Below are 21,356 nucleotides of genomic sequence, written 5' to 3'. Positions count from 1 at the left end.
TGGTCAGTCTGCAGGAAAGCATAAAAGATTTTTCTGGTTTATTTATCCCAGAGATAAAACTTGTTCTAAACATGCTTTGCCAGGCCTGTGTATAGACTGGACATAACTCTTCTACAAACCTATATAGAAACTGCAGTGGCTTTGTTAGCATGATTATATATAAAGTCAGTTCTTCTAACATGGCTTTATTTCTAGTGTAGATGTGGCCTTTGCAAAGACTAAGAAGTCTGATCAGCACTCAGGATAGATTTGGGTGGGATTGAAGGTCTATGAGATGATGTTTTAGCAAACTTTTCTTTGTAAAGGAAGATATTCCTTAAAGTAAAGTTTAATGTGTTGCGAGATTTCTACCATGTATTGAAGTTCTTTGGAGGCCCAGCCACTCACCACTGTGCTAAGTGCTGTATGTACAAAGATATGCCAAATAGGAGTCACAGATGATATCTCTTTTAGTCAAAAAGGCAGCAATAGTGCCAGCTTCCCCATTGTGCTCTGCAGATTCTGGCACAGAGGAGCCATTTTTTGAGGATGAAAGAATTAGATCCGTTTCCATTCCTACTCAGCCTGTAGTCTCTCTTCTGAGAGTGTGAGCAAGAACATCTGTTATGGTAGATTTGCTTTCTTTCCATGCTGGGCACCAGGCAGAGACTGTAAACTCACTTCACAGATAAGTCACCAAACAGCAATGATCTGATGGTGACTGAGTGCCAGTGTTTTGAACCATTGACTTACTGATGAAAAGGTCTCTGTATGTTACCAATGCCTTGAGTCAACAAGTCCACTACAGGTGGAGGGAGGTCTATACAAGAATGGTCTATACAACGATTGGCCTATTTTTTTTAAAATTTCACTTCTGCTGAGTTGACCTGAATTCATCCAGAAATCTTAAAACAGTCTGAGGTTTTTCTCTGCCTCACTCTTGCCACTCTGATGACTAGTAACTGACTAGTCATGCCTGTCTTACAGACAGGTTGTCTAGGTCTTTTTATGTTTGCTGAATAGCACATATGCAACCTGGTGATCTTTCTTTGTTCCTTACAGTCACCTAATTCCAGTGTCAATTCTAGTTCAGCATCATAAAATATTGCAGTATTTTCCAGCACTGTTCTCTTGCGGCCCCTTTGATATTTTTCTGCTGTTTATGTATCTAGTGAGATAATTCATTTGCTATACATGATTGCATAACCCAGTTGTGCAATAGAAGAATACAGAGGCAGAAGCCAAGTGTTTTTTGGGAATGGACTAACAAATGCAAATCTGCCAAATGTATTTCCTAGGACCAAAATGGCACTTAAGACACTTACCAGAGATTACAAATAAAAAATCTTGCAATTTACCACTTCTTTCACTAAGCTTAACTATAAGTTTGAAGGGGATGATACTTTTACAAACTTCAAGTCCTTAAAAAGCAAACAAAACATTTTCTTTGTTACTGATGTGGATTCTACTTTTGTGCATACCGTTAACCACAGCTACTCCATTTGAGAAAAGCAAAACTATTCTGTTGATCATATTTCTTGGCTTAAAATATAGAATGCAAGTTACTTGGCTTTTCATGAAATAGTTTCTTAAAAAGGTACCAGGTGCTGCCCCCTCACCCTTCACCATTTTTTTAAACCCATAGTTTCAATATTAAGGACAAATATTTTTCCATGTGTGCACCCATGACCAGCTCATGTGTGCTTTGACTGCCAAGAAACTAAAGTACAGTATCCTATGAATAGAGACCCATGTTTTAAATGATACATTAGATTCAGTATTTCATTCAATATCTACAATTAAAGAAAAGATTATCAAATCCACCATTCTATACATCTTCAACTTTACTTTGAATACCCTGGGAGATGGCATATGATAACCCTTTCCCCATGATATAGATTACAACCTTGAACACTAACAAGATAGTCAACTGCTTGGGGACCCTCGGCAACTTTAAAGAAACTTAAACCAACTCATGGCTTGTTTTTTTTGTAGGCTTTGAGGACACAACTCAGAACCTTCTCCTATTAGCTTCAGCTAACTCTTGGTTAAGGACTTCCCAACCATAAGGCTGGTCCAGCATGATTAATATTATTAAATTGTAATCCCACAAATAAAAGGAACTAGAGTTAGAGAAGAGGGACAAATGTGACTATTGGAAATGGAGTCTGACTTTCAAGCAATTGCTGCTCCTCAAGTGGGGGTAGTTTTAAGAATTCATTCAGGGTGAAATCCTGACCCCACTGAAGTTAGTGACAAAATCCATTGACTTGAATGGAGTCAGGAGTTCAGTCTCACTGTTCCACCATTATCCTGAAATATTTTAAGAGGAAGCTTGGAAACTCAACCTTCCTTTGTGGAGTGGGAGTTTTTCCTTCAGAGGCCACTGTAAATATGTCATATAGTGATGAGAGAAGACATGCATGCCTAATGCTAAAGAAAAGTCTGGTTTTACTTAATACAGAGCAATCAGCGAAGAATGTTTCATCACAGTCAAAATATTAACCCACCTATTACTGCCAAGGTCAGTGGAAAATAGGAAATTCTGCAGGAAGTGCAGACTCACAACTTACAGCAGTCTAAGGTTATGTCTGCACTGCAAAATGTTTTGGTATTCTGTTTTAAACTCATCAGCTCAAGTTAAAGCCAACAGAGAAGCCGGGGGTTGAACTCCAGCTGGTAACCTGAATTAAAAGCAAGCTGCCATGTCTTCTCGGCTATTTTAATCCAGGTTAGCTAAAATGAGTTAGGAACACACCTTTCTTTGTAGTGTAGACAAACCGTGAATGTTTGGAAGCCTCCTTAACTTGCATTCAGTTTTTCAAAGGACAAAAAGAATGTATTTCACTCATTTGCACCAGTTACTCCCCTTCTACTCCCTGCCATCTTTCTGTAACTTTCTGGAAATGTGATTCAGACAAGTAACCCAATAAACACACACAATTCTAAATGGCAACATACCAAAATGGCATAACTGAAATGAGAGGCAACAAGGATAGGTCACAATTTCATTCAGACTGCATAAAAACTCCAAGATGTACACAGCATACGATTCAGTACAGTAATGTCAGGAAAACAAACACAAATTACAGCGAACGGGCCACACAGGTCATTTACACTAAGACTTGGTTATTATTTTTTATTCAAAGAAAAAAGGGTATTTTAATAAATACTGCAGAAACATTAATCAAACATACAAAGTGACTTCAACGTTAAAAAAAGAAAAGTAATGAATGTCCTGTTTTATAACAGTTATAACTTATTTTCTTTTTACAATACTTAAATACAGAAAGCACTTGCCAGCTATTTTGTAATACTGCCCTAAGCATATTGTTGCATCAGTCAAAAGCATATTATGGTGGTAAAATGGCTGGGGGGGGCGTTGTGGGAAGTGACTGGAATGGTATTTTTTTTCTTTTTTGCAGAAACAAAGCAAGGTGCTGGTAACACGTAGGACTGAGTGCTTAAATTACCATCATCCTCTACCCTGCCATAGCTTAAAGCAAACACCACTTTAATACTTCAAAAATGAAGCATTATCACTGGAAAAGAATGCTTGTTTTCAACAAGCTAGAGCAACACTGGTCAGAGTATCCTTTTAAAAAGAAGCCGTGATAATAATTGGCCAGTAAACATCTGCAACTTATTTTAAAGGCTGATTGATTTATTTCACGTAACTATAGCAATCAGCAAGTGAAAAAGAATTTGACTGAACCCGGTTCACTGAAGTAATGTTTAATGACCACTGTCTGGGTATGCACATATTAGTCCCTTAGGATTAAAATAGTATCCAGTTTCCACTGGGGGCTCCTTAAGGCCTCATTTCCTTACAGTGCTCTTTATAAGAAAATGAAATCTGAAATAAGAGACGGTCACCACAGGCAGCCCTGTTAGAATGTAACATATACAAGATAACTTGGCTATGTTGGTGCATGTGTGTACTGTTATTTTTGCTTAAACATAGTTGCAGAGAACCATACCACAGAATAGCACTTCTCCATTACACAGCCATAGGGCCTGGGAAGAACTGAGCACCTCCACTCCTGAAGACTAGGAGCTGAGGATTCTCAGCACCTAACAGGATTGGGTATTAAAGCTGTAAGAAATATGTTTTAAACTGAGGATCATTTGTAATCGTAACTGATAGCACCTTTCATCTGATTTTGCAACTCAACCTACAATGACATATCCATACAGTACATCATATCTTTACACAGAAGATGTAAAACAATAAAGTTTAAGAGCATTACTTTTTAAATACAATCACAATGATCAGCAGAAATAGTCAATGTTTTGAAAAGTTCCATAACAAGCAGATACGTTTTTTCTACTTGATCTGTCTAATTTTTGTTGTGCTAGGGCACTTATAATAATGGGAAGTCTCAACAGGTTCTCGTCATTAACATGTTTCAATTTAGCTTGCGCAGCCATCGCAGGAAGGCATGACTTCCAAGCTTTTCATATACAAGTTTTCCTCCGGATGACCCATGGGTCTTGATATAATTTCCATTTTAATGATGAGCTACAAGGAAATTAGATCATATCCTGTGGCAAAAACTAACTGTAAGGTCATGGGGCTAGTTCCCCAATGAGGAGGATGTGTTATTAACATCTTTAATTTATTTTTAAAAAGGAACATTAAAATATTATTTTAATTAAATCAAAGTAAGTATCCAGGAACAGATCTTTAAGAAAACAAACAACCACTGTCAAGGACATCTTCTTTCTCTGACGTGCTACTTTTCCTCCTCTTCTCTAGCACATTCAAATCTTTTCCTTTTTTGGCATTTCTTCCATGTAACATTTTTGACAGTCATCTCATTCAGATCCATCTCTTCCCACTGCTTAGTCTACATGCTGAATCCCTAAATACAATCTCACACAAAAGGTGAAGAGTATCCTTTAAAGTATTGACTTAAGCCCACACATTATATACCACTTTGGCTGTGTACTTCGAGTCTTCACCTTTCCTGAACACATTGTCTCTTCCTAAGGAAACCTAGATCCTTCACATCACTGTGCAGCTCTTTGCTTTGTCCTTTCGCAAATCTGTAGCAACTGCAGATAGTTCTGGCCTGCCAGACATGTGTGAAATTCGCTTTGTTGCCCTCTGTGATTTGTTCCGCTTAACATTTTTGTTTGTTTTGTTTACACATGCCAATGTGGCAACATGAAAAATGTCTCTTACACTGTTCTCTGACTGTAAGGCTGAGCATTCAATGTAAGTGGCTGCTCCAATCTGTTTGGCCATATTTGTACCCTGGAAGGAGAGGGGGGGAAAGAAAAAGAAATGGCAATCAATAAGGAGGTTTTGTACAAAGCCAAAGTAAACCATATGGTTATTTTTCAGCATTGTTTGCATACATAATGTTGTATGAAAACTAAATCTAAAACAGCACAGTGACAAACAAACTCACTGGGTTTTTTGCAAAATAGAGATAGGGATATGCACCCAAAATGCATTATACACGTATCTAAGAATTGTTTCTTGTGAGGAAATATGAATAATTTGAAAGCTATACATAATAAGGACAATGACCTGTCTATACCTGAAAACAAAAACATTACTGATTTTTCCTATTCAGAAAATATGTACTTTTTGGTTTGGGAGACTCATATTCATCCTGAAAGGTACTGGCCTGACTGCCTGAAAAAATCAAATCTTTATCTCTGCACAGAAAGGCACCTGTTGTGCAGCAGCAGCAGCAGCAGCAGCAGCACTTCCTTACAGCCCTGTCAAATGCTACCCACCCGCATCAGCAGGTGGGGGAACTTGATGGGGCCAAAAATGAAAAGGGGACAATCCCAGCAGTAAGGGAGGGAGACACTAACCAAGGGCCAATATTTATCTCCTGACCCTGGGAGTCTCTAGAACCCATTGGTCAGCTGGAGAGAGAGATGCTGATTGGCCAGCATTCCCCTGCTCCCAGGATTCCCCTGCTCCCAGCTGGTGCAGGGGCCACTTGGAGCCTCTCTTGACTCTCTTCCAGCAGTGAGTTAAGTAGGGACATGTTTAGTATCAAACTGAGGTATTGGGGTGGAACTGGTTATTCATTGCAACTTGTGCACAATGTTCCGCTAGCAAATTGGCCCCCGCTCCCAACCCTTTCAGGTAACCTATCAAACAATGATCAGATGGTATCAACATTTAGTCTCCGTCAATGTGGGCTGGATTCAAATCAATGAACTAGAGAGGAAAGCCTGCATATTCCATTACCAAACATGCTGTGATTAACCAGTATTTTAACAAGCTGACACTATACCATTATAATGCTTTATTTACAGTCTTTTGTAAGTCCTCAGTTACTGAGCAACAGGCATGCACTTTCCTCATGTAAATGGCTATACAATCAGAGGCAGTATGGCTGAACAATGCACCATACTCTAAAATAAATTCTCTTTCAGCTATATATTAAAAAGGACCGTCAGTGAAAACACCCTCAGCAAAGAGAATTAAAATTTAATTCAGAATAATAATGATAAACTACATGGATAATACAAGTGTTTCCTAATACCCCATGTACAACTGTGTTACATACCCCAGTTATACTGTAACAAATACATGACAGTGCTACTCTACTCTGTCCAGGTTCTTAGATTCACACTGCTGATCTCAGTTCTGATGTCACACCCTCAGGACACAGTTTAGAGTCCAAGCATGTTGGAAGGGTAGAACTTTGGCATCAAGAATGCATATGCACCATGCAGATGAGAAAAGAATCTTGGCCAAAATTTGCAACAGAATGTTTCTCTGATCATTTTGAACACAAAGTGTTCTAAATAAATAAAACTGAGTATTTTTGTTGTGATAATTTAACAGTTTCTGCCAGACTTTCGGTTTACATTTTAAGGTTTGTTAAATGTCAAAGCACTTTTCAAATTCATCAAGCAAAGAAAATGCGTTGGAGGTGGTGAGATATGAGGAAAATTCAAGGTGCTTTTGTATATCACAGAGCCTTGGTGCCCTGTTATAGGTTTGTTACACTGACAGTACAGTATTGGGTGAAAAATGAGCCACCACTTCACTATATATGGAACAATTTACTTTTAAGGACTTAAACCAACCACTAAATCTGCCCTGATGTTGGGGTTCACCAAAATTCAGCTTTGCATGTACAACAGCCATTAGCAAAGTGAGCATCAGAGCTGCCTTGATCCCTGATTTGGGCACTCAAATTTAAAGACCAGGCTGATTTGCTGATTGCACTATGTTGCTTGTAGTTAAATGTCTTTTTCCACATGAGTGGCAATGCACACGAGAGGTGTGTGAACTCAAAGCACAATAGGTTGCACATTAAGTGGTCTGTGTAGACCCTGCTGGCCCAGACTAAAAGTTCCCTAGTGCGCATTAACAGAGTGCTGTGTCAGGCTGCCTATAGACTCAGCAAAATGACTGCATTAGTTTACATTCAGTTCACTTTTTAAAGATTTTCTCTGCAACCATTAGAGCTAGAAACATATTTATGTGACAGCTTATACTTCTGGGACACAAGTCTGCAGGAACATGTGAATTCTGCAGGCACAGAATACACAGCCTCTGGTGTTTTCAGACTCACCTATGGTGATCATTAGGTAACAGCGTGTATCTAACTATTTTAATGTAAATAAGTACAGTGCAGAGGGAGTGCTGTTTCTCTTAAAAGTGAATGCAATGTTACCGAGCTGCATATTTCCCACCACCACCAAGTAAGAAGTGGAAAGAATGAGACATGACATACCTGATCATATGATACTGGTGTCTGCCTGTGATTGGAAAGCTCCACTAATGTGCTCACATCTGTGCGCAGATCAGACTTGCAACCCACCAGAAGCATTTTGGTGTTAGGACAAAATTCCTGAATTTCACCTTTCCACTGTAAAATATTGTTTTGTTACTATACTAATTCAGTACATTTAGATTAATTAAAGCATGTTAGTGAAAAGAGGCAATGGAAACAGGATTAGAGTTTGGTAAATCACAAAAAGCATTTTTTACATATATACATGACATTGGTACTCATTTAACTTGTAACCATGCTACAAATTGGCTTTGATGATTTAAGAGCATATGAACTAGCAGCTTCCAGTCTAGGGCAGAACTTGCAACCCCTACCCACCCGCTAGTCCTGCTGACTTGAATTGAAATGTCCATTCATGTGAGTGAGGATTGTCAGAGCCATGCCCTGATCCCGCCTACAGTCCGTAAAGAGTATACAATCTCATTCTCTCACCCTATGATTCACTGGTTTTACCCACATTGCAGTAGAAATAACAAAGGGTGTTACCATGAGCTAATTCAAACAGTTCCTCAAATGACTAATTAGAAGCAGGTCTCAGACAAATATAAAACAAAGATAATCGTATATTGGCTCATAGATTTTTTACAGCACTCAAATAAAGCCGTTTAATCTGCAGAGAATCAATTTGTGGTCAAATAATATGCTTAATCCTGAATACACAATAGTGTACTGTACATCTTGTGCAAATACTGTATGTGAATATGGACATAAAGGTGTTTTTCGGGTTTCTTCAGACTAAATCTGTCAAATCTTAGAATCATTAACATTTGATGGCGAACACTTTAATTTTTACATGTGTATTGAAAAAAAAAATCTACCACACTTCTGTAAACAAGTGAAAACACAGTACCCACTTTATTCAGGATCTAAAATATTGTGTGTTCTGTACATGGAGAGCTAGACAGGAAGAGACGTTAACAAAAAAACCCAAACCCATTCCCACACTTTTGTTGACATTGTCAGTGATGGTGATGCTCAGACAAGAAAATGAGTTATTTTACTTTCAGATCCATTCAAATAAAGGAGGAAAAACAGAAGTGGCCTAACTCCTAATCTTCATGGAAAAAACTGTATTAGTGGACAAAATAGTCAGTAAACTCTAAAGTTAACATTGCAGAATTCTTGATTCATGCTGCACCAAGAAAGGGGAGAAGTCTGAGAAGTCACAAAGGGGCAGGTGCCTGGCCCTCAAATGTAGCTGAGCTTTAGTTTTGCTGAGAAATCATGCAGTAATCCTGCAGACCATTGAGCATCTGAAAGGAAGGCCTGCACTTCTACACTGCTTTGAGTCCCCTTCCTCAGGAGTCATGTCACTGGCTCTTCCACTCTCACTGCGTATCACCACCCCTATAACATGGAGTAAAAGCTATGGTGGAAGTCTTAATGCCGGGCAGACTAGTATTAACTAGTATTAACTGTGTCAATGCAAATTGCTATAGAGTCTTTAATCCCCTTTGCTAGAGGAGCATGCCTTGAAAGGCAGCTTCTTCATGGCTCCACTCCTCCTTTTGACACTAAAATACTTGCAAAGGGCTTTTGGGTGTGAATATTCTACTTAATTCCACTCCCCTAATGCCTCTTCTTCTGAGTATTTTTCAGTCTTCTCAAAAGATGGACTAAAATTCCAGCTCTGCAAAGTGCAGTTATGGGATTATTTTAGTGAAACAATCCAATGATGAAGATTATACACTTGGAAATAGTGACACATTTCAGAGTTTTAAAAACAGATTCTATTTATAAACAGTTTTGAATTAAAAAATATAATCCCATACACTTGCCTTTTTTAGCACGCTGTCAAGGGTTTCTGGCCGGCTGATGTCAAAACAAATCAAGACAGCATCGGAATCTGGATAGGAAAGCGGGCGGACATTGTCATAATAAGGAGACCCTGTCCAGAAACAAGAAATTATTTTATTGCTTAAATATTCCTTTTTCTTCTGCAGTCATGCAAACTTATTCAGAAGGTTTACAGTAAAGCTCTTGAATGGCATGTCATTATCCCTTCCTCCAAAACATACTACATTTCCAAGGTTATTTTTGGTGCTCACTTCTCCAATTCCTTCTTGGTCCTAGCCCTAAATAAGGGCGATTTATTCCTCAGGTAGTTAATCAGGTTAGTAGCCCAGTGATTAAACTTCCTTTCCAAGCTTGAAAGCAGCTGTGACACTCCCTGACAGCCCAAACAGTGAAATCAGGTCTGGGATAGAGTATGGAGCAAGTGACAGGCATGTCTCAGAAAAGTTTGGGTTTGGGTATGACCCCACCAAAGGCTTGTGTGACCTAATGAGCTTTTTGTGTCTCTTTTTTTATGACTCTATAGAAAATCAGGAAGTGTGGGAGCCATTACCCATTGCTGGACTGGGTGATCTAACATGTCTTTTCCATCTCTTACGCCAATGATTCTAAAAGTTTGGATGTCTCTCAGCTGTTTATCAGAACTGACTGAATCCCTATAGTTGGCAAAAATCAGCAGTATTCTCAAGACAGAAGGCTCTTTCACACATACTTTGTACTCTACTTCTGGACCCCTCCAGAAGCTGGACTAAACTTTCAGTCCTCAAAAGCAGTATATTCAATGAGTCTTGGGTGAATGTTGGGAGATCTTAATGTTTTTCAGAAGCCTAGCTGGAAGGAATCCCCTCACGTGAGCACATAGGCCTCTCAACAATGGCAGCACAGACCACCATTGCATATTTTAAAGGTATCTTCAATGGTCAAGACTAGAATAAAATGGTGTTTGCTCAATGAAAGAAAGCCTTATGATACTGTACAGAAGTTACTCCAGTAAATGTATGTGATATAAACATAGGCCCAACCATGCAAAGACTTATACGTGGTGTAAGCTTTACACACTGAGTAGCACCATTGGTTTCACTGAGATTACTCAGTGTGTAAAGTTAAGCATGAGCACAAATCTCTGTAGGAATGTGGCTATAATAGGTATCGACTAAAGGACTCTGAGATAGGTGACTACGGGCCAAATTCTCTGCTAGTGTAAATAGGTGCATATCCATAGATGAAATTCCATTGAAGTCAATCTTCATTAGCAGAGAATTTGGCCCTAGACCTGTTAAAACTTCACTCATTAGGGCTCTGATTCAGCAGGGTTCTTATGCACATGAGCAGTCCCATGGACTGAATTGAGGGCTTGATTTAAGAAAGGTATACCTATAGCTTAAGAAAAGCTAGGACATAAAACAAATAATTAAGTTTCTGTATTTCTCCATTCCATGGACCTAAAAAGATGGCACATGACATTTTTATGAGACAATAGCATAATGCCTTTTTTAAAAGTGTGTTGTATGATTCATCAGCTAATTAGATCCTTTATTTTCTTCAAACTATCCACAGCTAAGCTGAAAAACAATCATGATTAACCGGAATAGAAAAATTCCGTAAGTTTCTCCCTGAAAGAAAAACAGTTCATGCTGTTCCACAAGGTAGTAAGAGAAAGAGTGAGAACACATCACAGTGCATTCCAGCTGGACAGCTTATGCCAGAAAAGAACTGCAAGAATTCTAGGAATTTTGTTTTTGAAATTAGAAGCAACTTATGGGCAATGAAGCATTACCCAACTAGGCAGAAAAAGGCAGTTTGACAAAACTGGGCTTCCCCTCCAAAAATTCCCCCAGAAGAATTGTAGACAATGTCAATCCCACAATGAATTAATGAACGAATATTCATAGCTTCAGAATGCTGCTCTTCAAAAACTTTTAGCACTCTGACATTAAACAGAATACTAGAGGAAAAATATCAGCTATAGTAGGCCTGACTAAGTAAATACTCAAAATACTGGGCCAAGTCCTGCTCTGAATTATACCAGTATAAATCTGGAAAAATTACATTGGCTTCAGCTGAATTTCTGCATTTACTCTGGTGTAAAGAGAGCTAAATTTGGCCTCTTTGTGGAATGCACAAGGCCCATATTTTGCCTCTAGATTTCTGTGTCCTACAAAATAGTTTCAATAGTTGCTTATTTAACCTCCTTTGTGTAATATTTTGATACCTGTGGGCTCTCAATCACAGTGACACTATGTTCTATATTTATTATTGCATCAGATCTGACGTATGTACTGGACCAGTATTTCAACTTAGCTGACCTTTCAAAAAGGAAAAATCCAGAGAAAAATCATATGGATAAATATACCAAAGAAGGAAACAATCATATGCCCTCCCCCCTACTCCAAAAAAAGCGGAGAAAATGGTTTTAGCTTTCTACATAAGACATATTAGGATTAATTCATCCATGGTGAAACTCAATTGAAATGAAAGGGAAGAGTTTGCTCCAATATATGTATTATGCTTCTGCTGTGCCAATCATATCAATAAAATACATTCTTTTCTTACAAATCCTGTTCTATGTTGTAAAAGGGTATTGTGATGGGGCATCTTCCTCACCAATACCTGTCCCTACTGTTAAATCTGCCTCAAGGGAAATGATCTGCCAGAGAGGTTGCACGGCCAGGCTCCCAATCCTTGGCAGATATTCTGTTATACGTCACAGATGCTAACAGGAGACCTATGCTGTTTTGTAGAACAGCAGAAAAGTGTACTATATCACAAACTCCACCCCTAGCCATCCTGCTCTGTGCTCACTAGTTAGTTGTGCGAACCACTTCATGCCTCCCACCTTTCCTCCCTCTCAGCATAGCTCAGACAAGTAAGAGCAGGATTAGCCCTTTGTCTTTAAGATCATTAATATTGGGAAAGACAAAAGTTGCCAGCTAAAGAGAAATCTTAAAGAGCCACACCCAGAAATTAATTTCTTAGACACATACCTAACTGCTCAGTCACTACTCCTCAAGGATACAACATATACCATATATGTGCATAAATATGCATTTATGCATACAGAGGCATTCAGCTTAGTGACTCCACTCAACATACCAACTCCAGATGTTTCTTTTTTTATGTTGTTTCCTTTTGAGTCTCTCATGTTAAAATGCTGAACACTAAGATAGTTAAGTGTGATCTGTCAGTTTGGTTGTAAACTAGATATACTTGACACATTCTTTTCTCTGAGGAAGTGTGTGGTAGAATTAATAGGAATCTTAAAATATTGACGGTGTGGAATGTTTCAACCGAAGAAATACATTTACCGGTTTCATTCAGCAGCAATAACCAAATCTTTGTGATTACACAAGTAAAGAACATCTAAGAACCTAACTGCATGACTCAATTCAATGTAACATTTCATCATTTATCCCAAAGAAAATTCTCAGAACCAAAAGGAATCTTAGGAATGTGAATCAAGTCTATACAGACTTTCTGAATACAGTTCAATATCACTCTGTTCAATCTTTTTCTCAAGTTAGTATACCAATCTGAAACCATGCCAAGACTAGAGAATAGGAGAAGAATTCACAAACAGAGCGGCCATACTCCCATCAAAACTCTACATTTATTTCAATTTTGTTAGAGCAGATTGGTGGCAACCATGAACACATTTTTGTCAGGGCTAATTTTACATTTTATCCAAAACCTGCCTGACAGAGTACATGTTCATCTTATTCTGTGGCAGAGATTGGTTCCAAAAGCATTCTTTATTTCTTAGTTCTATTTGGTAAATTACATAAAGAGCATAAGCCTGAATTGGCTAAATATTTTAATAACTGCCTATTTAAGATCTTATGTTTCATATAGAGTTAAATGAGCAAAACTCGTATTCATTGTCATTTTAAAAATACATTTAGGCCCTGATCCAGAAGCACATGATTAAAATTAAGCCAGTGAGTACTTTCAATAACTTTAATAAAATTAGACATGTGCTTAAATGCTTTGCTGGAGCAGGATATTAGTGATAGTGTAAGATGCCAGATCACTGTTACTGGCTACTGAAATCCTCTGTTTATCCACAGAACACACAAAGCTTTTCCACACATTGCCTAAACAAATGTGGCTTAACCTTAACTACCTAGGAGGGACCAATTCTAGGTAGTTCATTGTTCTTTCTCAATGTAATTCTTGGCTGCTCTACTGAGACTGCCCATAGGATGTCATTTCATGTTGTATGGAATACATGACACTGGTACAGTAGCATTATTTCATTTCTTACAGACCACCAAACAGCCATCAGATGTTAACAATTTGTGGCCATTTTTTTTTTGGATCGGTCAAATAGCCAGTGACCCATAAGTGAAGGATTGCCTTATCCCATATCAACTCCCTGAACTGTCTAGTTACTAGCTTCATGTGTTAAAAAACTGGGGTGGTAACTATCAGAAGTACACACTTAACTGTCTCTCCTGCTGGCATCCTTCTTTTAATAGTTCACTGAACGATTTTGGGGAAATGAAGGCCATTTTATTTATTATGTAGCAGAATTCAATGATTTATCACCTCCAAATGCAGGAAGTACTACAAGCATTCACAATAATTTAGTGTATTTATGGATTTAGCAATCTTTCACTCTAAGCAAAAACTATTATTTAAATGCTGGTCTTTTCCCTGACCTCTTATAAATCTTTTCCATTTCCCATTTATCAACAATACTTTTTTTAAAAAATTAAACAAATTACGTGGCAATTATGTGTTTTTCAACTATTACCAAAGAGTATAGGCCCCAACTTGACCAACTAGTAGGTGATCGGAAAGACAAAGATTTCAAACCCTGAAATACCTCTGTGGTGCTTTCTGCTTTTGTTGGTTCTCTATTAAATGCAATTCTGGTATGTTACAACTCTAATTTATATATTTTGCAAAACGGTTCAGTGGAAAGATCTTTGTAATTAATGCTACATTTTTACACAGACACCAAGCACACTGTGCACATGCAAATCACAGTAAAGCTAGTTTGTTTGAAGCTCTAAGGCCCTTCTGGATTTAATTATATGCTAATCCTCAGCACTGCAATACTATTTCTGGTCCTGTAGAGAATTATTTTATTAGAGTGTTCGGCACAAAGCCCACATTTCAGCTTCATATGTATGCTACAAAAATGACCTACAGTTTATAGTTAGACATGGAGAGAAAGACAGACATATTTAAAGCCCCAAATGTTCTTACTGCTTTGCAGCGTTCTGCTGTACAAATAAAAATTTGAATTTAAAAAAGTAATTTTAATGTAAGGAGGCAAAAACTTGCTAACAGAATATATTTAAAGTTTGATGTATGAACAATAGACTGAAAGAAGTCTGTCATGTAGCTACTCATCGTAGTTTCCATGAGATAACATTGTGAAGGTTCTTCAGCTGCCAAATGGAATAGTCCTGTGAAATATTCTGCTTAGCAAAATGAACATATTGCACCTTAACTGGCTAGAGACTATCATACAATATCACTATAGAGTAAAATAATTTCTAAAGAATGATATTGCAACCAGATAGCACTAATTTGAAAAAAAGGCTTGGTAGTTCTATACTAGTTAAATCCCATTTTGATAGGCATTTTTCTTTATGTTAGGAGTAATTTTAATCCTTTTAAAGACTTATAGGTTTAGACAGCACCAGAAAATATTTTAGATAATCTTTCTTCCTACCCCATCCACGTTTTTAAACATACAATGTCCTAGCTCCATATTTAGATTTTGATCATCTTGGAAATTCATTAAGAACTTTCCACATAAATTTATGCTTGGCTTTAAAATGTTTCTAAACATCCAGTATGTGGTGCCCAGTGTTTTGTAGTTGTGGTCCTAGACCATACATTATATATTGGTCAGTTTTATATGTAACCAAAACCAGTGCTAACACTGGGGTCTGATACCACTCTGAGGCAGGATTATGAGATTCTACTTTATCCATGCCTGGAGGTTTGCCATTCACCTCAATGGGAGCAGAATTAGGCCTCGAAATGGCAATATCTGGCTCTTGAAGAACTCAGTGGCAAGACTTCCATCAACTTCAATTAATTGGAGGTACAGGGTATTGATTAGTCAGCCTGGAATCTCGATGCAAGCTGTCTGTAGTTTAAAGAAAACACACAAGACAGTTTAACACAATCAAAAATTAATATTGGAGACTGATAAAGTCATCTTGAAATGTCTCAGGTATATGGCTGTCAAAGTCAACTAAATGGCATCATTTTTATGTAAAATATATAAATGTATTCTGAGTGGCATCATTGTCTCAATGTGTTGTAATGTGATTTTCTAATACCTTGAATGCTAGATGTTTTCTTAATATAAAAACCTAAAAATCAATAATAATTTGCAAAAATTAACCAGTGACATAAAATAATTTTATTAGCTTGAATTTTGCTGTGGGCCCAGTCCTGCCACCACTGAATTTAATGGGAGTTTAGGCCTATATTGTAATTCAACAGATAAAAACAGGACAAAGATTTGTAAAATGACAAATCAAGAAGAACTTGAGATAAGACAAAAATGTTAATTTATCTTTTGAAGTCTTCTTGTCTGGTAGTGTGATTTTTGTATTGAGTGGCCCAGGTTTGTGGTAGTATTTATTCTAATAATCAATGAGAGCTGGCTGTTTTCAAAATGTGACATTTTTTACCTATAACCTCCAAATCACTAAATCAAGCATTCAGCAATGCTTTATACAAAACAAAGTATTCGTTTGATCTTTCAGCTTTACCACTCTGACAACTGTAGTTTTAAATTGCAAGCATATTAACCCTGTGATCCTGCACTTTTGACTCAAGCAAATATTAGCTCCCTGATCAGGACCCAAATAGTGTATTATATAGAAGTTCTAAAGTATTTTCAGGTATATATTCCTGTAAGACTACCTCTTCCCTTTTTAAAATACTGCAAAATGTATATTTCATTACATGAATACATCTGATCTATTTTTTCACACTGATTTCAAACCTTTATATGTCAAAGAAGTTGACCTGTGAAGAATGGGTTACTTTTTAATTAATAAAAATAAAGATGTATGTTTCAATATAAATCCGCTCACTGGAGATTTTCTATGACTTCAGAAAGCTACAGTTTAGAGTTTATTTGTGCAATGAGTGGTTATCTTATGCTGTGGAGCTGCAACGAAAATGAAAACTCAAACCTGGTACTATGTTTTATTACATTCTAAAAGTTTGTAACCCTTACTTGTTTGTATTGTTAGCCATCTTGCTTTTTGAAAATACTGTTGTGCATGGGCTATGAAACTACTTGCTTTTCCAGGCAACAGTGCAGCACAAAATCAGAGACCACACCTAGCCAATCAGAATAAAGTAAATTATCTTAAATCCAAAAATTACCAATATTTTTTTTTTAATCTCTACATGAATTTAATTTCCAGTATCAGGATCATCCTGCCATTTTGGAGAAGGAGTTGCCTTCATCAGGGTCAGCACCTGCACCTGTCTAACGATCAGACAAAGAAAAAATATTTGAGAAAGGAGTTGTATGCCCTATTCGGTTTCCTCAACCCAGATTTACTAATCTAATGCTGTGGTTCCCAATCAGATACTCAAACCTCTGTTGACACTGCAGTCTTTTGTGGTTGTCATTCCCAACTTCCCCTTCTCTGCCTTAATGTGTCATCTCTAACTAGCTCCTTTCACGTCTTGGTGCTCTAATTTGCAGTGGCTCTTGGGCTGTTCTCAGTTCCAGTCTTTCCCATAGCACTTAGGTGCCATGGCAAATTAGGGTGGGCACAGTTGAATAGGGGATTTGGCAGAGGTCTGTACAGCTGAAATCTTCACCTGATAAACTGATACAGCAGGCCCTAAAATGTTGGGAAGTTACTGATCTAAAGTAAGATCTAACTACTTGGCTGGTAGTTAGAGAATGCAAGGTCCCTCAGATAGACATCAGCACACAGAAAAGCTGAACCCCTGGGAAACTATTAGCATGAAAGTTAACCTTTGAAATAGAATCCATCACCAGGCATCTGAGTCAGTATTTCTGAAACAGGAGTGGGAAACACAGTTGGAAGGGGGGAAACAAACCAACCTAAATACTGTTTTTGTGGTGTCCTTATTTACAATGGAGAGGAGGAATTATATTCTGTCATCACTTGATGACTAGCTAAGGCTCAGCTCCAACATCCTGCTTGTTAACATTGGGTCTAACACCAGGGACATAGACAAGCATTATGTTTTGTCAAAAGTTGGAACACAAAAGAACCCACTAAAAAAAAAAAATCCTATAGGAACATCAGCTGACTTCATCTAACATTATCCCATGTGCACACACATCTTATCTTTTAGTCCCCTAGTGTCCTGTAAGGAGAATAGGGGCTACGAAGCTGGGATGATGATCCGGGAGCACAGATTCTTAAGACAGCCCTTCCTGTCATGTGAAACAATATCCTGTGTTTTTACTTGTCATGCTCATTCTCCTTCCATTACAACATAGACTGATCTTTTCATTAATGGAGATTTTTATTCCCCCTCCCTTTTCTCACATAATGTAGATGGCTGGGAGAATCTCTCTGTAGATAAAGAGAATTAGCGCCAGATGCAGCTGTCTTCCACATACAGCTGCCATTCACATCTGGAGGCAAACACTTCATTGATGAGAACAGCAATAATGTGTTCCTTAGGGTCGGTCACCAAGGCAGTGCGGGATGTTTAGTTCCTGTCTTACAGTGGATTCCATCAAGAATCCCACAAAGGCTGCTGCTTTGCAGTTGAATGCTGGATTGTAAGAAAATGATTTATCTTTCCCTGAACTCCCTTCCTGATGTTAGCCTCATGTACAACACAAACAGCCACTTGCTTTGGCACTTGATGCTCTCATGCAGAGTCTCCCGAGTCCTAAAATTATTGCAAAGCCAGAAAAGGACTTGACTATGTTGTTTTTCATCTGATTCTGTTAAAGCCACACAAGGCAGTACTCTTGACAGAGGACTTGCTCCCCAGGCTATGCAATGAGAAGATAAATTGAATTCAGTTTCCTTGGATTCTGCTGCCCCGTGGGTGCTGCTCTGTTTCCTGCTTAGACTCATGTTCCTCTCCACTCACTAGGTGGTCTGTCCCTTTACCACATTCCATTGTCTCTGTACCACTGGGTGCTGGATGCCAACTCCCACATTCACTTGTCTTTCCTGCCTTTGGTTGCTCTCTACAACTCCCTTATCTTCCTCTCACTGAGTGATCTCTTTCTGCATTTCTACCCATTCCCTTTGTTACTCTGGAGTTCAGTGCCCTCCCATTCTACCTGCCACTTTCCAAAGACTCTCCTGCCACTCCCCTACAAAACACTACCTCCTGCCTCCCCCTCTCAGCCATCTGCCCCTCCTGTCAGAGCTCTGTCTCCCCCCGTGCCCGATTTCCACATTTCCTTCCCTTTCCAGCCCTTGGTTCTGAATTCTCCCAGAAGGTCAGTTCCTGACATGTTCTCTCATTCCCCACGCTCTCTGTTTCCCTGAGGAGGCTTGTTACCCCAATGCTCTCTGGCCTATCAGGAAGCCTTTCCTATATTATGTGTTCTGTTGTCTCTAGGAGGTTTGTCCTTTCCACGCTTCCTGTCCCCTCACAAGTCTGTGTCCCCCAAAAGCTCTGTTTATCTCCCTTCTAACCCCCAGCCCCCGTTGAGTCCACTCTTTGATCCCAGTGTTCTCATCTTGTGATTGTGGTGAGGGTCAGATCAGGTATCTACAGACTCACTGCCCTGCTCACAACACACCCTGCAGTAGAAGAGGAGGAAAAGCAGTGCAGCTGAGCTGTGGGCAGGGCTTCCTCTCTCTGCAGGCTGCAGAAATGGGTTGTGGTGGAGGGGGAAGAATGGACTAGATGCTAACCCATTTGTGCCTGGTGGAGTAGTGGGAAATTGAACAAAAATTTGAAAGAGGGGCCATGCACTATTGTCCTCCCATCTCCCAAGCTAAAAGTTGGGGAAGGGTTTGGGATGGGTCTCTTTGTACCCTGCTATAATTACACATATGGCTGTACATCCTTCCCTCCAGGCGTCAGAAGTATCACAGAGTTCCTGCTCTCAGGCCACTTCTTCAGCTGATAGCCCCCTAATGGCTTTAGAACCCAATCCTGCACATTTACACTCTGGGAAACTTTACTTCCCCAAGTCAGACACCCCTTGCACGAGTTACAGCTGTTTCTGTGCAGTGTTTGCAGGATTGGGCCCATAGTAGGAAAAAACAAACAAACAAACAAAAAAAAACCACACTTCAGCAAAACTCCCCAAACCCACTCAGATACTGGTGTGACTATTAATCTCGCTGTTATTGTATAATCACGTTTTAACCAAGAAGAACCCCTGCTGGCTTTCACAGCAGTGATGACAAATATTAAAATGAAAGGCTCATGATATGCAATAATAACCTTCTCTCATCTGCTTGGCTAATTACTACACGAACTTTTTTTTTTTGGGGGGGGGGGCTAAACACAACTGAGGCAAATTAAAGCAATGCCTCCCCGTTATAGGTGACTATTAAACTAGAAAGCAGCTGAAATTCCTGCTTGAAAGAATGAATTAATCCGTAAAAGCTCAATGGGTATTTGTGTCACACAGGAGCAAATATTTAGATTTAGCAATCACTTATTAATATTCATGATTAAGAGACTGCTCCGAGTCACAAGTATGACATGAATGCAGAAATAATCACGAGGCATTTGCTATGCCGCAGGTCTCTTACCCGAGGTGTCCCACAGACTCAGCTCTATTCTTTGTGTGTCAATTTCAAAACTGGCCGTGTAATTTTCAAATACTGTAGGGACATAATTCTGAATGAGAAAGAGAGGGAGAAAAACAAGGACAACGTTATTGTCTTTTAAATCCACAAACATCCCAGCAAACCCGTCTGACATCGTTCACTGCATTGGAGAACAAGTTGTAGAAACGAACAGCTGGGTTCAGAAATGCACTTTCCCCCACATTTAAGCGTTTTCCTTTTCCACTGCAGAGTCAGTTATTGAAATCACAGTGGCTGATTTACAAGCAAAGATACGTCTGCACAATTGTAAAAGACTTTGACCGGGAGAGAAACACCCGTGAAGGTTAAAAATAGAGGCTGTGCAGGGTTTGCTCCATCTCGGGACTAGGAGACAAAGCGTGAGCGCGAGACATACCTCTGGGAAGCAGTCCTTAGCAAAGACATGCAGAAGCGCTGTTTTCCCACACTGGCTATCACCAACCACCACAATTTTACACTTCACGTTCTGGTTAGGATCCATGATAGATTTGCTGGATAATTTCTGGCTCGCTCTTCTCTCCTTCATTGATGTTGCCTTATTTTCTCTCGCAGCAAAAAATAGTGAGTTTGCCCAAAAGAAATAAAGCCACCGAAACACCCAGCTAAGTAGGAGCCTGGCGCCCCGCGCTCCCCTCGCAAGATGATCCCTGCTGCGCAGCCCGTCTCCCAAGTCCAATTCCGAGCCGACTGCTTTGTCTCACTCCTCCTTAGCCGACTTTATACGGCCCGTCTTCCAATCCTGTCTCCTCTCAATGAGGGAGAAACCGATCCGCCTCTTCCCCTTGTATGGAGCCCAGGGAGATTGTAAAAGCTGGCTGCCTCCAGCCCGCCCTCTAGGGGAGCAGCGCCGCGGTGCACCGCAGAGCCACGCCGCTGGGCCGGGGCCGGGAGAACTGGAAGGCCGGAGAAGGCTTTGCCGGGACAAGTCTGTGCATGCAGGGCAGAGCTCCGCGGAGCTCGGGAGAAGCCCTGGCTGATACACCGTGTGTGGGGCTGACGGGTTCACACGGGGCGGCGGGACCCGCTGCCTGGACTCACAGGG

General features: G+C 39.4%; 1 protein-coding gene across 1 annotated transcript; it reads right to left on the bottom strand.

The window, feature by feature from the left end:
• Positions 1–4,329: 4,329 nt before the first annotated feature.
• Positions 4,330–21,071, bottom strand: RND3 (Rho family GTPase 3). Its single transcript, XM_050969353.1, has 5 exons — positions 20,691–21,071; positions 20,258–20,345; positions 9,536–9,645; positions 7,698–7,832; positions 4,330–5,239 (listed from the first exon to the last, which is right to left on the bottom strand). Exons 1-5 carry the CDS (start codon positions 20,838–20,840, stop codon positions 4,988–4,990), a joined length of 735 nt encoding a protein of 244 aa, XP_050825310.1. The 5' UTR covers positions 20,841–21,071; the 3' UTR covers positions 4,330–4,987.
• Between the last annotated feature and the right edge of the window lie 285 nt (positions 21,072–21,356).

The sequence above is a fragment of the Gopherus flavomarginatus genome, chromosome 10, assembly GCF_025201925.1.
Source record: "Gopherus flavomarginatus isolate rGopFla2 chromosome 10, rGopFla2.mat.asm, whole genome shotgun sequence".
NCBI classification, from domain to species: Eukaryota; Metazoa; Chordata; order Testudines; family Testudinidae; genus Gopherus; species Gopherus flavomarginatus.
The sequence above is the reverse complement of the archived record's forward strand: the minus strand, read 5'-3'. Positions and strand labels throughout refer to the sequence as shown.

What these genes read in the sequence shown, in the direction of transcription:
- RND3 (XM_050969353.1), bottom strand. Translation starts at nt 20,840, where the DNA reads ATGAAGGAGAGAAGAGCGAGCCAGAAATTATCCAGCAAATCTATCATG. An exon ending in CTAAGGACTGCTTCCCAGAG is followed by an intron (nt 20,346 to 20,690) that starts GTATGTCTCGCG and finishes TTTCTCATTCAG; the next exon opens with AATTATGTCCCTACAGTATT. An exon ending in CACCAGTATCATATGATCAG is followed by an intron (nt 5,240 to 7,697) that starts GTATGTCATGTC and finishes CTCTCCTTCCAG; the next exon opens with GGTACAAATATGGCCAAACA.